The sequence below is a fragment of the Nothobranchius furzeri genome, chromosome 6, assembly GCF_043380555.1.
Source record: "Nothobranchius furzeri strain GRZ-AD chromosome 6, NfurGRZ-RIMD1, whole genome shotgun sequence".
Lineage (NCBI taxonomy): Eukaryota > Metazoa > Chordata > Actinopteri > Cyprinodontiformes > Nothobranchiidae > Nothobranchius > Nothobranchius furzeri.
The window spans coordinates 51,005,277-51,022,825 of NC_091746.1; the positions used below are offsets into that span (position 1 = coordinate 51,005,277).

Consider the following 17,549-nt stretch of genomic DNA (forward strand, 5'->3'; position numbering starts at 1 on the left):
ACAGACGAACTCCACATTAACACAAACAGATGTGGCTTCACATATAAGAACTGTTCTATTTTTTGTCAGTCCGATGTTGGTTTTATGCAGTTTCACATTCTTTACAAAACAAAGATAATATGGTGTTTTATTAACAAATTACAATTATAAAGAAAACATTTAGGTGTTAACAAACAAGAATGTATTAACAAAACTGCTGATGTCTTTCCAAAACGTGTGTGTGAAAGCCGAGTAGTTTTGCAGTAATGTGACGTCATCGGTAGTCGAAGGACCCCGAGCCGATCCTGCACCCGAGCAGATCCTGTACCGACACCGGCACTACTAGACTGAAGAAAGGACCCGAAGGTCCCCAACACACTGTTTCTAATTATGTTTTGAGTTTGTTTTATATTTGAAGTTCAATAAATATTAAGAGATTTATTGACTTATTTACTAATATTTCACACAATGAGTGTTCAGTTGTCTTTCACATTCAATGTGCTGCTAAAATGTATATTATCGGCCTTAATACTCGGCTTTAGATATCGGCCATTGGTAACGAAATTCTTTAAAAATTAGTATCGGCCTTAAAAAAACATATTGGTTGGCCTCTACTAATTTTCTTTTCATTATTTTACTTCTATATTATTATTATATTACGTTCTATATTGTTATAACCACTTGATGCTTGAATGAATGAGTATCATCAACAAAAATGAAAAGACATCCATTATTTCTCTAAAAAGTTGATTCTTTGGGTTTTCTAATCAGACCACCTCCTGTTTTTTCTTTTCTTCTTTGCAGGTCATTAAACATGGATTGTGAGAACCAGGAGAAGGATAAAGATGGTAACCCATCAACAACAGGGTCTTTTAATAACGGCAACACAAACAACAGTCAGTATGAGAAAATGTCAAAGAACAAATCTAACACACCAAATATTTCCTTGAGTTAATGTTATCAGTGACTGGGTTATGCTGCCTGGGTTTATCGTGTGTGCGTGTGTGTTTTCTGTCCACTTACGGTTATTTTGTATTATTATTTTTCAGGCATTCAAACCATAGACTCGACACAGGCCCTGTTTCTGCCAATAGGAGCTTCTGTGTCTCTGCTAGTCATGTTCTTCTTCTTTGACTCAGTACAGGTGGTTTTCACCATCTGCACTGCAGGTAAGCAATGCTCCTGAGTGCAACATAACCACACTCCAGAATGATCTGAAAATGTTCACCTTTGTGTTTAGCAGCTGCACAGTGGGAAAGTCCTTGAAACCGAGGACCATTAGCTGCCCCATTAAACAGACAGAAGTGACTGCAACAAGCCGTCAAGGTGTATTAGGCTGAAGGTCTCATTGCTGTGCGTTTGTTCCTCTCCTCAGTTCTTGCTACTATCGCATTTGCATTCCTGTTGTTGCCAATGTGCCAGTATCTGACCAGACCCTGCTCCCCACAGAACAAGTAAGAAAGTCACATGGCTTTTTATTTCTTTAAATCCGCTCCTTGCTGTTTTCTACCTTTTTACAAACATCTGTAAAGCTCAGTGAGTCTGTGTATTACCATAATATTGTAGCCTCAGATATTATAACGATATTATAAAGTGCTGAAATCAGAAAGTAAAAACAATTCATTTCAGTTTATTTATATAGCGCCAAATCACGACAAGAGTCGTCTCAAGGCACTTCACACAGTAAACATTCCAATACAGGTCAGTTCATTAAGCCAGTCAGAAATAAGTTTCCTATATAAGGAACCCAGCAGATTGCATCGAGTCACTTCCTGGTGTCAGAGTCTTTACAGCAATCCTCAGGATTGAAACAGGTGAAAGGCACAGGAACAATCTACTTTGCTTCTGAAAACAGAACATGGTTTGCTTGTTTTCTTGCAGAATAAACATTCATTTTTTACGATTTAGCTTCTTTGTTCAGCAGTTTGTAACATAGTTTTTTCTGTCTCTAGAATCACTTACTGTAAAGCTAACGTAATCGCTGTTTAGCTCACAGATTTCTTCCATCACATCGTGTTTGTCTGCTTTACACAACTAATAATAACTTTTCCTCCTACATGGGAAAACTGTATGTTCTGCAGTTTATTACTGTTCTGTGGGTGGAGGCCACGCAGACTGGAGTTTTTATTAGATTTTCATTAGCTTGTCTTTTCACTCTAAATAAACCAACTGTTGAGGTCATCGTAACACACACAACGCCTGTTGCCAGCAGGATTGTTTAGCTATTGATTAGCCATAAACTTGTCAAATCTTCTGGCCTCTAAGCCAAACACCCAATTTATCTCACTGTAGCTGGTTTTGCACGTTGCTGAATGGAACAAGCTGTTTTGTGTTGTCAGGGTGAGAGTGTTTAACCCCATCAGTGTGACTGTGCTGACATTTGTCATGTCTTTCCTACAGGATTTCATTCGGTTGCTGCGGACGCTTCACTCTGGCTGAGCTGCTCTCATTCTCCCTGTCCGTGATGTTGGTCCTTATCTGGGTGTTGACCGGTCACTGGCTCCTCATGGACGGTACGTCGCTCCATCAGGGCTAAATGGTTCTGATCCATAGGGATTCAGTGCGTATCGCAACCTCGTTTCAAGGTTTGTTTGAGTACAGCTTTGCAACAGGATTATGTAACCCAAGAATCGGGACGTAAAACGGATTCTTCAGACCTTCAGGGGTAGCATTTCATGCACAATACAGACATGAAATATTGATAATTGTCCTGCAGTGACCAGACATGAGCAGTATGAGTCTCCGCGTAGTCTAATCTTTTAATAATCAGAGGACATTTTTAGAGAAAGCTCTGAGATGCCTGAGGTGGCGTTCTGTTTGCTAGCTGTTAATTATGTGGGTAGACCCATTTCAGTGTTTAATATGAAAGATTCTGGTTCTTCAGTCAGCTTCTTTATTCAACATAACATTTAAGATATCCATCAGTTTCCATGTATAGAAGCTTTTGTGGAGTTCTGTATTTTAGTTTGATGGTTCCTGTTGTGAAAGTCGTCTTCAGTTATGTGAAGAATGCTGCCTGAAGGAAAAAGGCAAAGATTTATTCTGTCATCATAATGAAAAACACATGGCCGGAGTAGCTGCAGCTAGGGCACCAACAAACGATGATTTGGATCATCAATGAATCAGATGGGGTCTCAGCTCGATTAATCGGATTAAACGGGAAAATTTTAAAACTGCTTGGGAAACATTTTTTCTCTCCTTCCTTTACTTTATTTAACAACAGAACATGTTTAGAAAACAGTTCAAAAGCGTGCAAAACAACATGCTATCACCTAAATATATCCACAGTTAAACTATGATCAGTAAAAATGAATGTAATTCAGTAGCATGTTCAGTAGTAAGCTACTGGAAATGCTAATAATATTTTATTCCTACTGTTAATAATGTAATGGTGACATATCTATTATGTACAGATTAGCAATAATCCAGTTTCAATTATGTTCAAAGATAAACGCGTTTGTGAATTACATGCTACAGTGGCTTGCCGTAATCCTGCAGCAGACTCGAAGCAGCAAGCCGACTGCAGCGGCTCTGCAAAAAAATTTTACATAGTTTGTTGCAGTTTACCCGGACACTGAGTTCTCCTCTTCCTCGCTGATAGCTCCGACATGCTTTCATTTTAGATGCTGCATCGTCACCGTCGTGCTCCCGTGCCATGCCGTGTCTGATTTACATATGTTGTAGGTGACAAGTCTTTGCGTTGTTTAACAAAGTGCTCCCAAACTTTTGACGTTTTAATTTTCTTAGGTCTTCCTGCTTCTTCTATGTTCTAAGTGTTGTTCCTCAACAAAACACCGGCTTTTTCTCTCGGTCTGATCTGCTGTCGCCTACCGATGATGTTAAATAAAGGTTGCACGACACAAAAAAAAGTAGCTCAAAACAACAAATCGATGACGGAATGTGTCGGCAACGCATTTCTTAATCGGTTTTTGTCGATTTAATCGATTCTTTGTTGCAGCCCTAGCTGCAACGTCATTAAGCAAAGCAAAAATAAGATATTATCAGTATATTTATTATTTTTTATCAATTTCTTAACCATCACCTCAGACTTGGTCTGATGATTTTTACCTTTCTTGTTGTTTTTCCTGCTCTCAGCTTTAGCCATGGGCTTGTGTGTAGCCATGATCGCGTTTGTTCGGCTCCCCAGTCTGAAGGTGTCTTGCCTGCTGCTGTCAGGACTGCTCATTTATGATGTGTTCTGGGTAAGAAATGCTCCCGTATCCATTTTAGTTTGAATTCAGTAATGCATGTTTTAGTAGCTACAATGACAAAACGGGGATCCGGTTTCCAGGTAGGTATTTGTTACGGCTAAGAAAAGAACCAATTCCTTTTATTTACTTACAGCAATAATAAGTAATAGAAACATTATTGGCTACTGGTGGGACAGAATAGGAGAAATGCAGAGCAAATATATGAAAGTTATCTGGAAAATAAGAGTTTAAGCTGCAAAGTTGTTGTGAATTGGGCAGTTATCAGCACGTCTGATGAATCTGCCTCTTTTGCCCTCCAGGTGTTCTTCTCAGCATACATCTTTAACAGTAATGTGATGGTGAAGGTCGCCACCCAACCTGCTGAAAATCCCATAGATGTTCTGTCCAGGAAGCTCCACCTGGGGCAAGCCATGGGCCGCGACGTCCCCCGTCTCTCCCTACCCGGAAAGCTCGTCTTTCCAAGGTAACACTTTGGTTTGTGTTTCGTTGGTGCTTCTAAACTTGTGAATTCTTGACTTTTGTTTTCTATTTCACAAGTAAAACATCAGTTTTACAGGAAGTCCTAAAAGTCAAGAATAAGAAAAATACAATAAAGATTTTGCTGTAAATTAAAGTTGATGTACAGACTAAGAAGTCTGTTTTTGAGTTTTTTACAAACGCCTGCTCACTTTGTTCTTATGGGCCATTCCCATCTGTACCGGGTCGGGCCGGGCCGGGTAGCGTAGGTTGTTTACATATCTGGGTGGTCTGGTATTTTTCCGGGCCAACCAAGGCTCATTCTCAGCCCTCTTCTCGAGGGGGTCTGCTTCAGGCCGACCAGGGCCAACACACCCACTGCTGACAGCAAATTCACACCTTCCATTAGAGCAAGCCTCTGATTGGTGGGGGGGGGGGAGTAGAGCAAGTTGTTGCTGGATTGATCCCGGCTCCCAGCGGAGAATTCAGACGCTTAACCCACCTTGTCTGCTGGTGGTGTGTGGTGTGTGTTTCTGTGCTGCTGCAAGGTTTAGAAACTGGAGAAAAAGCTTTTCTTCTCCTGTTTTTTTTTTTTTTTTTCAATCATCAGTCACTGAGTCTCCTGTTACTGATCCAGACCCGACCTGGTAGTTTGGGTTTTCAAACTCCATAAACTCCAAAATGTCTACTGAAACACCCAAAAGTGTTGCTCAGACTGAAGTTACATATCTCCACTATCTTCTGGTGTAAAGTAATAACTTCAATTCAATAACTTCAGATTTGCAGCTGTGGCCCATTAAATGTAATATTGCGACTTTGGCGCACAAGGGCTTGATTTTAGTCCTCAGCACTATTCCTATTATAAGCCTGTTCATTTATCTTTTATTTTGTTTAGAATTTATTATCATTTTAATAAACACACAAGTGGGGTCAAGTGAAACATTTTATTTTGAGTTTTAATTTATATTGTGCATTGATGTTATTTCAGTGCTAAATAAATATAGTCATGGTTTTGTTATTGATTTATTGCAATGCCTTGATTTTAGTGAGGTTGGTGCACATCATAGCCATAAATGCTTTGGGTTTAATTATTGACAGAATCTTTCATTTCGGTGTTTCGTCCTCGGTTTCAACATTTTCGGTTTCACTAAGAATTTTCATTTTGGAGCATTGCTGATATTTGTTCATTTCATGAGAATTTTTGTGTTGCACTGCTTGGAAAAAATCCTAACAACATAAAAATTATTTGAGATGTTTTGTGTGTTTTTTAAATAAGTGTTGAACAATAAATGTAATTTAAATGGCATTTTGTACTTTTTAGAAGTATCCGTTCTGCTGCAATTCATCTGGTGTGTGAGATTGTTCATTTTGACATAAATGAACTGAAGAAAAGAATAAATTGTAAAATAAATCGTTACTGCAGGTTCTTCCAAATGTATCGCGATATTAGGCCTGGGACGATAACAAATTTTCCTGGACAATATATTGTCTAACAAACTACTGACAATAAACGATATTATTGTCGACATTATTGTGACCAAACTAACCACTTATGTAATGTTAATATATCATGATGCAAGGACGCCCTTTAGAACGCAACAGTTAAATGTTTATTTAACATTAGAATGTCTAGAACCAGAACTTATAAAACAAGACGTAAATAAAATAAAAAAGGACTTTTACTCTTTGTTTGAAAATATTGCACCAAAAACAATAAAATAGACCTTGTCTCTCCAAAATAAAAAATACAACGGCCCATCCGGTGTCAACAACCAAATCTGCATTTCAATGATGCTAATAAATAATAATGGAGTTGTACATTTCTTAACCTCGATAATATGAGGCTGGAAAAATTGAGTTCATTTTCATCTATCCTACGATTAAATGATTTATTGATTATCTTCCCAGCCATACATGATATAGATTTTAGGAATGTCGCTCATTCCGTTGGATTTGCAGCAAAGATCAAATTTGTGGAAAAGATCAAATTCAAAACTAAATTGTACCTTGGCTTCAGGTATTTATCCAACCCACTGACACATTTTAGTTCATCTTCGTTAAACACTCACATTTCATTCCCACGTGTGTTCATCACTCTGTACTTCATCCTGAAAATGAGCGTGTTGTTCCTGTAAGCGCCCTACGAGAAAGGAAAACAGTGTGGTGTGTTCAAGAGCAAACACTTGTATCTTAGCGAACTTTGGTTTTCATAGCCTGCAACCCTCTTTTTCTCAATCTACAAATATTTGACAAAAAGCACAGTTTCAGTTTTCTCATCAGTTAAAAGCTGATCTATTAGGTGTGTGTGTGTGTGTGTGTGTGTGTGTGTGTGTGTGTGTGTGTGTGTGTGTGTGTGTGTGTGTGTGTGTGTGTGTGTGTGTGTGTGTGTGTGTGTGTGTGTGTGTGTGTGTGTGTGTGTGTGTGTGTGTGTGTGTGTGTGTGTCTGAGCTTTAAAAAAATGAACAGTTTTTCAAAACCATGTCTAAGAAAAAGATCCATTAAAGACCTGAAAGGTCTTTCATCCTTGTTCGTCTTGTTTTGGTACAAGGATAAAAAAAAACACTTTACCAGACCTTCAGAACAGAAGGCCTGAAGCATTATTGATCAAAACAACTTTAGAAAAACTGGTGGATAAAAAATCTAAAGAAATGATGGCTTAAAACATTTTCATAGTATATAAATAAAAACAGTATTTAATTAAACTGCATCATGATTATTTTATTCCGTATGTTATATTATGTATACTTAGATTTGTTCAAATATTGTTCTAAATCATCAGACATTAGCTTGAGTTTTTTTTACCGTTGAATGTCTTTAAAATTTTCCTAAGTTGAAAGAAGACATTTGACATTTATTCCAAATCTAAAGACTAAATTATAAACTAAGCAGCTATATCGGGACCCCTCTAGAAACCAGAACTGATGTTGATGGTCAGTATTTTATTACTCTGCTGAACAGTTTCTCCTGCTTCAGTAAGAACTTTAACCAAGTCTCAACCACTGTGATTATTCACTCATGTCTCACACACACACACACACACACACACACACACACACACACACACACACACACACACACACACACACACAATGTTTCTAATAGCACTATTTCCGCCCTCTGCACTTGTGCAGCTCCACAGGAAGTCACTTCTCGATGCTGGGAATAGGAGACATTGTGATGCCAGGGCTGCTGTTATGCTTCGTCCTGCGTTACGATAACTACAAGAAGCAGGCGACTGGGGAAGTCCCAGGGCCCGGTAACATGTCCGGACGCATGCAGCGTGTATCCTATTTCCACTGCACTCTTATCGGATACTTTGTGGGTAAGCAACAAATCTATGGATGATGGATTTGAATGACCAAGACTTGTAAAGTGTCTCTGGTCTGGTTTTAATTTGATCAAATACATTTAGTTAGTTTTACAACAATGTTCTTGTGATTTTTACATGTTTGAAATACTCAGGTCTGCTGACTGCCACAGTGGCCTCTCGAATTCATCGTGCTGCTCAACCTGCTCTGCTCTACTTGGTTCCCTTCACCCTACTGCCTCTGCTCACTATGGCCTACCTGAAGGTATACCGCTGGGATGCAATGAAAACATGTTTCCATACCCATAAGTTTTTATATCCATAACCAATTTATATGTAAGAGCCTACACACATTATAACAACATGGAACAACTGAAATCTGTAAATGCTTTTAGGAGAAATACGTTTACATCCTCCAGATGAGATTCTGAATTTCTGAGCAGTTCAGGCAATGTTGTTTTCTAAACCATCCTTTTCAAATTGATGGCCTGACTAAGGTCAGGCTGTTGGGTGAATTCATTGATCATGGGCGATAGTCCGAGGCCTTACGAGCAACATTATTTTTTTACGCATTACAGATTAACCCTGCGGATGAGAGATTACTAACGTCCATACCAGATCAGTGCAACACTCTTCTATCTCTACATGCGTATCATTAGGAGGCTAGGATCACTTTTATCAAACCAATCACAAATTTAAAATAATGTCTAACTCACCAGTTCAAGTTTCATTTTATGGACAAAACAAAGACATCTCAAACAGTTTTACATCCATAAGAATCCACAAAATAGTCCACAACAAGTCTTACATCCGCAATCCAGCATAATATACCGCTGAAAATAGTCACTTTTTTCTTCAGATAGGTCTTTTTCCCATCATAACCTCCAGTAGCATCCTCATATTGGCTAAATCTATTGGCCAGTATGTCATTAGTCCTGCCCCCATCCTCACGTCTGTAGCTCCAGCCAATAGTATATTGTTTATTGACGCATCAAACGGACAATGAAATTCAGAAAACAGCAAAATCCTCCACGGGTCCTCGTGGTCTGCTTCTGCAAACCGAATAAGAGCAGTTCTGATTGGTGGATCACGGCATGTAATGTGTGTGAGTCACACAGAACGTCTCGATGTCACCTGCGTGAATATATCGGCCATCGTCATTTTTGGACTCATGAATATTGCTTGGGAAAATGTCATATTGTTTACTATGTTGAGATTTGTGGTGCTTGTGGTTAATCCCATGGTCACGTCTGACAGGAAGTGGACCAGTGGAGCCATTTTAGATCTGCTTCAATGCGCTTTGGTCTCTTTGATGAAAGACTCTTGTCTGAACGCATGATTGTGACCCACAGGGGGATTTGCGGCGCATGTGGTCGGAGCCGTTCCACGCCAAGACCAGCAGCTCTCGCTTCCTGGAGGTATGATGCAACCGGGGGGACGAACAAGCAGCGCGGGGACGACTGCTGATCTTTCTCTTCGTTAGAAGGAAGGAGAGAGGGCGCACTCACAGCGAGGCCATGTTGTTATCATTTCTTCATGCTTTCCACAAACCTGTGACCCCCCCCCCCCCAGAAGGACACCAGTGTGTGATGATTACCCCCCTCCAACAAGACTCATCCTCCCCGCTTCTTCCCGCCTTCCTCTTTGCTGTTTCTTTCCTCTACACAGCAGCACTTCCTGCCTGTGCTGTATTTGTCCTCCCCGTCCCTTCCCTCTTTCCCCCGTACAGTCTCATTCCCCAACCCCCTCACACGGCCCGTCTCGTTCGTCTGGCCTCTTCTTTCTGTGTTTCCTTACTTTTCTGTATTTCTGATGAACTAAAGGACCAGGCCTCCCCGTTTTTGTGGACTTGCGATCATGAGACATGACTGGGGTTTATATGTATTTTTTTAGCGTTGTTGTGGTCAATTATGAATAATGTTATTGAATGAACTCAGAGGAAAGCTGGAGAGCACCGAGCGGTGCCCCGGAGCAGCGGCGCCCTCTAGGAGAGGAGTCATCCCTCTCCTTCCATCTCCAACCTTTCATCCTGCTTCCTTCACCTGTTACATCATCCCTCCATCATGGCTGCCGGACCCCCCCAACAACACTCCCTGTGCGCCTCACCTTCCACCTCTGATCATCTGCTGTCTCCCCCCACACACACCTCTACAGATAACTTTGTATTTTATTTAGAGAAAGTTTTATTCTTGGCATATACAAAATTGATGCATTAAATATTGTTAAGCTGCATCCCCTCCAGCGTCGGAGGGGTCGCTTTTATTTGTATATATGTGTACAAACGTATTTGCGGTATCTTGAGTTTGTGTTTGTGTTTTTGGACGCGTGTTGGATCGGGTGGGAAACTGACATCAGCCAGCAGCCGGGATTTTGGTAAATTTAGGCTGCCGGGCGTGTTGAAGGGGATCCATCATTTAGAGCTTGTGCAATAGAAACACAGCAAAGGTTTTTATATTTTAATTCTCTCTGGAAAAACAAATCGATGTTGGATGCTGGTAGATGATAGTTTCTTGCTCTGTGTGTGTGTGTGTGTGTGTGTGTGTGTGTGTGTGTGTGTGTGTGTGTGTGTGTGTGTGTGTGTTTGTGTGTGTGTGCGTGTGCGTGTGCGTGTGTGTGTGTGAGAATGAGCAGAACACAGCAGTTTTACTTGGTTTTAATTTGCTATCTTGTTTAAAACGGTGACAATAGTCAGGTTTGCATTGAGCTGTGTCAGATCAAAGGCTGTAAAACTCACCAGTTTTTTTTGTTTTGTTTTTTTGTATAATGAAAACTTCAGAAATTCCACAAAGGTCATTTCTCCTCTAAGTTTTTTTCTGCAGGCAGCAGAAATGTAAAGTGTTTTTCCTTTTCTTCCAAATAAATGAATGTTAAATAAGTTTTCCTGACTGCTATTTTACTTGGAAGCTCCCGCCATGCAACGCGTTGTTTTAAATCTGTAGAAACAAAAAAGGCGACTTATTTTAGATTTGGTGGCGAGCCAAGATCAGGAAATGTACATGGGCGTCTCGTGTTCAACCTCAGTCGATGAAGACCTGACTATTGTGAGAGTTTGAACCCAGATTAATGAGAGCGAGTTGGGTTGTGGGATTATTCCGGTTTGTTTAGGTGGGTCTGCTTGGGGAAGATCGGTCATTACCTTTTTTACAGATCAAACTTTAAAGTGGAGAAAAAAGATAACCTGCAATGATGTAACAGTCACTATTTCCTAACTGTTTTTGTTTCCGCCACACATTTTGTGATGCTTGTGGATAATACGTCATGTAAACTGGAAGCAGTGGGAGTGATCGTGCAGCAGGGAGAGAATGGAACTATTTGCTAGGTGTTTTGTTTTTGTTTGTTTTGTTTTTTATAACTTTTCAGCCGTGCATGATAAGTGTACAGGTGTACAATGTATTATTTTCCGAGATTGCATTAACAGGGCTGCTCTGCCGGCCCACACCGAAGCACTGGACCTATCGGACTAAAGGCTGCAGCTTCTGGTCAGCTCTGGGCCTGTTGACAAAGACTGAGTTCAGTGCAGTCGTGGAACCCCTCTCACCACTTCATGGACATGGCAAGAAAATATATAGATTTATATGCATATATCTGTGTGTGTGTGTGTGTGTATATACATATATAAATAACATGACGATCATGTTGATAAAAGTTTTTATAGAAAGTTGTTTTTTTAGCCCCTTGTTTGATTTTGTTTTTCTTTAGATTTTTATTGTATTTATTTTTTATGTTATTTTTTTTTTATTTATTTTTTTTGTTTTTCTGTCCCTTTCAGCAAAGTACCTGAACAGTTTTTGCATTGATATTATGAATGGATTCTGTATAGAAGAGAAGTGAATAAAATAAATTAAGAACCGTGTTAGTGAAACATGAATCCTGAAGCAGTTGTTCTCAAACACCTTATCTCCTTTTTAAAACCCTCTTCCTCTCCCGCTTCTTTCCCTCCTCATTCAGGATTCTGTTGTAAATAAACATGACACTAACTGTAACCACAGTGAGTCTGCTTCTTTATGCTTTTAATGCAGTTCTGGAAATAACACAGCTGCTCAGATGATTCTTTGTGACTGAAATGCTTCATGCAAGGAGGCTTGTGGTTTTGTAGTCATTAGATGTGAATGGGCAAGAATCTGGCGATATGTCTTATGCTAAGAATCAGATGATGGTTGTACATTTTAGCAGCACTAGTTTTTAACACTAACTTATTGCTTTCAAACTGGCTTCAGGGGTTGTTTGGCCATAACCTAGTAGCTTGACATTGGACGGCTCTCTCCAGCCCTCTGCTGACAAGAAACAACACTTAAAGGGATACTTTGCAACTTTTCTTGACCGTATGTGCTACAATTATCCTTTAAAGCTGAGGTATTGAATTCCAGTCCTGGAGAGCTGGTATCCAGCATGTTTTAGTGGTTACTCTGCTCCAGCACACTTGATTCAGTGGTTGCATCACCTGTGCAACCGCTCATTAGGCTTTGCAGAAGCCTGTTAATTACCTGCTGATAGAAATTTTGGGGAAATGCGCTGACCAATTACTACGTCACAGGCTGTTTACCTGAAGAGACGCACTACCTCTGGAAGTTGTCATATTCCTGCTTGTTGTATGGTAACCTGACAGCTTGTAAATGGTTTATAAAATATTATACTGTAAACAAGAAATTTCTCCCATTGTTTACCGTCATTCACGGAATCATGACAAACACTTTCTTTTTCATAAATAAATCACAACAAACTATATTTTTGCTAATATTTATACTACAGTTCTGTATTTTCAAATAATTTCACCTATTTAGAATAAACCATGGTTAATATGTGTGTTACTTTACTGTAAACAAGAGCGAAACTGTCATAACACGCTGTGGTAATATTTGACAAAGCAGGGATAGTCAGAACACCGGCCCTCCAGGACCAGAACTGAATACCCAGGGTTAATGAAAGGTCACCCAGCCCTTATCGCCCCCTCTGGCCAGAATATTCCACTTGCAACTTCAGACTGGCAGGTTACTCTGTTGGGACATAGAAACAATTGAGCTGACACACCTGGCGCTGCAGTCTGCTTCCTGCGTGCACTCCTGTAGAAACAAATGAAGCCTGAGGAGACATTTTAGCTGTTAGATTTAGGTGTTAAAAAGACGAAAGCACAGCTCTGTTCTACAAACAGACACTAGGCGGTGCTAAAAGTAGCAAACCTGCCTAGTTCCTATTTAACAGTTTTGTGGCATGGGTAGGTGCACTGGGGTGGGGGTAGAACCCTAGAAAGTGCTAAAGGAGGCTATGGAGTAGTGGGCTGATGGTGACCAGGCTTTGTTGCTGCTGGACTTGCAAGTAATATTTTGGCCTGTCTGTAATTTTTTTTTTTTACCTTGTGGCATTTTTTTTTGTATCCTTCGACTGTTAGCGTTAGCTTGTTGGCGCTAGCTTTAGCAGGCCGTGGCAGACAGTTTTAATTCCACTTTCAACCAGTAAGACAGAGAATCGGGATACTTATTTAGTGTTGCTTTAAGACTGAATTTAATTGGAAAACTACGGCCAGATGTCATTTTTTCAGAATGAAGGTGGTAACACTGCTGCCACCTAGTGGTAGATGTTCATATTGCACCACACAAAAGAAATACAGTAAATGTTGGTGGCTGTGCTCGGGAACTATTCGGTGGGTTAATCTTCATAGACGTTGGTTTGCAACCAGAATCCAGTCCATCTAGTGGTTATTAGATCTGGATCGTGACCTAAACAAGATACAAGCAGCTGAAATGACCTCCTTCCATACAGTGGTCAAGCTCATGTTGGGCTTGTGCGTAAAATCCTTGAAAATCCTTGAGTTTACGTAAGCTTCTTTCTTGGAAACCAAAAGTCCTTGAAACTCAGTTATCAGCGCAAAAACATTTACTTTTTACAAAAAGAGGAAGTACTGTACTGTTCATGTAAATCATCACCATTGTAAGGGACATCATGCAAATCACCTCGGAACAACTGGAATTTGATTCTTTCAAAAGAACCCTGTAAGACGAGGAGCTCAGAGTAGAACTGCTTCTCGGGAGCTAAATGAGTCTGCTGAGGTGATTATAGGATTCCTCCTGGTCACCTTTCTCTGGTTTTCCAGGTTATGGTTAGGGTTAGACCTGTGAGGTTTCAGATTTTCTCTGGCATAGGAACGCCTCTGGATCTGTCTGAACTTCCGTGCTGGACCTGTTCCCTCCATGTCAAGTCAAGCCAAGTTTATTATACAGCCCATTTCATACACAAAACAGTAGCCCAATGTGCTTCACATTGTTAAAACAATCACAGATTTAAATGCCACATCATGTTATGTATAATAAAAGCAAGGAGTATTGATACAGAACATAGTACACAAAAATAAAAGCATATTCAGTTAAAATTTTACAAAAAATTGTAGAACAGCAATAAAGCAGCACAGACTAGGCATACATACCGATCACATATAGAATAAATTTAACAACATGGATACAAACCTAGTAGACCACAGATAGGTTAAAGGAGGGCATCATAAAAAAGTTTGGTTTTTAATCTGGATTTAAAAATGGAAATGGTAGGAGATGACTTAATGTCTATTGGAAGACAGTTCCTGAGGCGGACCACATAGCAGCTAAAGGCAGACTCTCCGTGCTTTGTGCAGGCTCTGGGTTGTACCAATTGGTATTTTTCTGCTGACCTAAGTGATTTTGAAGGGCAATACTTTTCAAACATTTTTGCTATATACAATGGTCCTTGGCCATTTAATGATTTAAAAGCAAGTAAAATTACTTTAAAATCAATCCTGTGAGTTACTGGTAGCCAATGTAAAGATTTCAGGATTGGTGTGATGTGATCATTTCTTTTGGTCAATAGCCTTGCTGCTGCATTTTCGATCATTTGAAGAGGTTTTATTGTTTTTTTAGGGAGACCAGTGAAAAGACCGTTACAGTGATCCACCCTGCTTGTGATGAAAGCATGAACAAGCTTTTCTAGGTCTACATGTGATATGAAGTTTATAACCTTTGCAATGTTTTTTAAATGATAAACAGCTAACTTTGTGACTGCCTTCATGTGGCTGGTGAAGCTTAACTCGTTATCAATAATGACCCCAAGGTTTTTTACGGTTTCTGCAACTTCAAAGCCTTTCAATCTCAACAGTGTGGCAGTCTTTAGTCTCTGGTCCTTCCTCCCAAAAATAATTATTTCAGTTTTGTCTGTATTCATTTTAAGAAGATTTTTTGATATCCAATCTTGAACTTCATTGAGGCAGTGATAGAGGGATTCAAGGGGAGCAAAGTTATTGGAAGACAGGGAGAGATATAGCTGTGTGTCGTCTGCGTAACTATGATAACCAATGGAGTAGTTCTTTATGATTTGGCCAAGCAGAAGCATGTACAGATTAAACAAAAGAGGGCCAAGGATTGAACCCTGAGGGACACCACATGTTAGGGATGTAAGAGCTGAGGCAAGATGACCAGTAGACACATAGAAACTCCTATGCCTTAAAAAGGACTTTAGCCAGCAGATGACCAAGCCAGAAAAACCTCCACAGCATTCCTATCCATGACTTTGGACAGGAAGTGGATGCACAAATCTGAATTTTAAGTTGCAAACAGGAATCGTAATTTGGTTTATTTCCAGCCATCTTTAACCGTTTGGCAGATCAGTCCCTTGTTAGAGCTCCTTTTAGACTCTGTAAATTACTGAAGCACAAGCAGACTGCAAAATATGGGAATGTTCAAATAAATGTTAAAATATTGTTGTTTTATTACCTTACATCATATTTTAGACTGTAAATGCATTTTGTTGCTCTTTTCTTCTGGAAGTTATATGGTTAGACAAATCGAAATAGACTGGCACAGTTATAACCACTTCAGAGCTTTCTTGGAATATTTATGTATTTTTATGTTCTTCAAATAATCCTGCAGGAGTTCAGGAGTTTGCTCCATGTACAGAAAATTAGATGCATAATTCCTGATACCAGGAATAAAGCTTTTGCCTTTGATTAATAACTCGGAGACAGAATGGAAATCAGATTAGCGTCGGGTTTATAAATGTTTTCATCATTTGAGAAAGTGTTCCAGGCGTCTTTCTCCTCTGACAGTTTTATTATCCACCTTTAATAAATGATAATTATGTCTGAACTGAAAATGATCCAAATAAATTTTCTGGGTTTTCCCAGAAACTGTTTTGTTTTTTTGAGATCTTGTGTTTAGAATCCTAATGAGCATTTTTCTGCCTAGAAGCAGCAAACAAATCTTATTTGATTTGTTAAATTGTTGTTTGTTATTAAAAATGTCACTAAAACAGAGAAAGAGAAAAATTTAGTTTTGCCCATTTTCTTGTTACTCAAATTAATTAAATGATTTGTAGAATATCTTAAAAAGTAAAGCTTTAAATGTTTTTATTTGTAAACGATCTTATTAAATGATATTTCAGCTTTACTTTTAAATAAATCTGCTGCTTTTCCTTCCAGAGAAACAAATCATCATCAATGTGTGCAAACTCAGCCTCTTCCAGCAGATGGTGCCAGAGCACAAACATGCACAAACCCTATCAGACTCAAAATCAGGTGTAGTCTGATACATTTTCCTCTTTCAGACAGTATTAAACATCCATCCATTAGTCTAATAACAGGGCTCTAGGGTTTCATTGATAAAATGACTAAAATACACACAAACTGCAGCAGTAAAGGTTTTTCCACAGAAAGGCTACAAAAAGCTGCAGAATCAGTGGAATAAAAGAAAGAAATAATCTACATGGAGTAGTTCGGTGAAATGAAAGGCATCAGGGTAATTGGTTCCTGCAAGGTGACCAGGGGAGAGACCTTATGAACCTTAATAGGGAAAACACCGCCTAAATGACACACCAAAGACACTGAGTCAAGAGTTTAGAGAGGAAATAATAACCAAAAATGTTTGAGTCTGACACGGGTATGAGGCATTACAAAAATGCGGAGGAGTTTCTGGGAAATGATTACTCTCATTGAGCCGACCAATCTCCTCCTGGGTGGTGGTTTAATGGAAAAAACGTGACAAAGTTGATTTTGATGTGAATTGGTTCTAATTCTGCTCAGACACAGTCAAGCCAACAGCCTGGATACCATAGATGGAAGGACGGATGAAGAGGCTGATGGGGTGCAGGACACAGGGCGTGTGAGAGGGGGAGATTGCGGAAGGTCGGTGAGGTCAAGCCAGTCATGGTTCGTCCAACCCCCCCACCCCCCACCATCCCCTGCACCCTTTGGCCAGAAGTACGGATGGTTCCCGTGCAGCTTTGATGCCCTGGAGTGGATAGAATTCCACCACGGCCATGGGGATTGTGGCACGTCGTTTGGAAGAGATTTTTGTCAAGATGGTCCTAAAACAAAGATCTTAACTGAAATGTTTCATTTTGTATGTAAAACATAATAATAAGACTTGGGCTGACTGATCTTTTAAAGTGCAATCATGCAGACAATGTGGCTAATTTAGACGTAGAAACGTCAACATCTGAAAGCAGATTAGATCGTTTTTGTTAAAAGGAATCAATGTCGGAGAAAAAGATATTTTCTTTTGAACTTTCTAAACATCAAATGGTGCTGAAATTTGACACAATGGTGCAGAAACGTTGCAAATTTAACAAAAAGCCAGATC

At 39.6% G+C, this 17,549-nt stretch overlaps 1 protein-coding gene across 1 annotated transcript in view; it reads left to right on the forward strand.

Annotated features, from left to right (window-relative positions):
• Positions 1-9,518, forward strand: part of sppl3 (signal peptide peptidase 3) — a 49,784-nt gene extending 40,266 nt beyond the window's left edge. The window contains exons 3-11 of the mRNA XM_015940979.3: positions 784-875; positions 1,029-1,148; positions 1,355-1,433; positions 2,380-2,492; positions 4,075-4,181; positions 4,490-4,653; positions 7,778-7,968; positions 8,109-8,218; positions 9,306-9,518. Coding sequence (XP_015796465.1) covers positions 784-875; positions 1,029-1,148; positions 1,355-1,433; positions 2,380-2,492; positions 4,075-4,181; positions 4,490-4,653; positions 7,778-7,968; positions 8,109-8,218; positions 9,306-9,377 — 1,048 coding nt within the window. The 3' untranslated portion in view covers positions 9,378-9,518. The remainder of the gene's footprint in view (positions 1-783; positions 876-1,028; positions 1,149-1,354; positions 1,434-2,379; positions 2,493-4,074; positions 4,182-4,489; positions 4,654-7,777; positions 7,969-8,108; positions 8,219-9,305) is intronic.
• Positions 9,519-17,549: the final 8,031 nt, after the last annotated feature.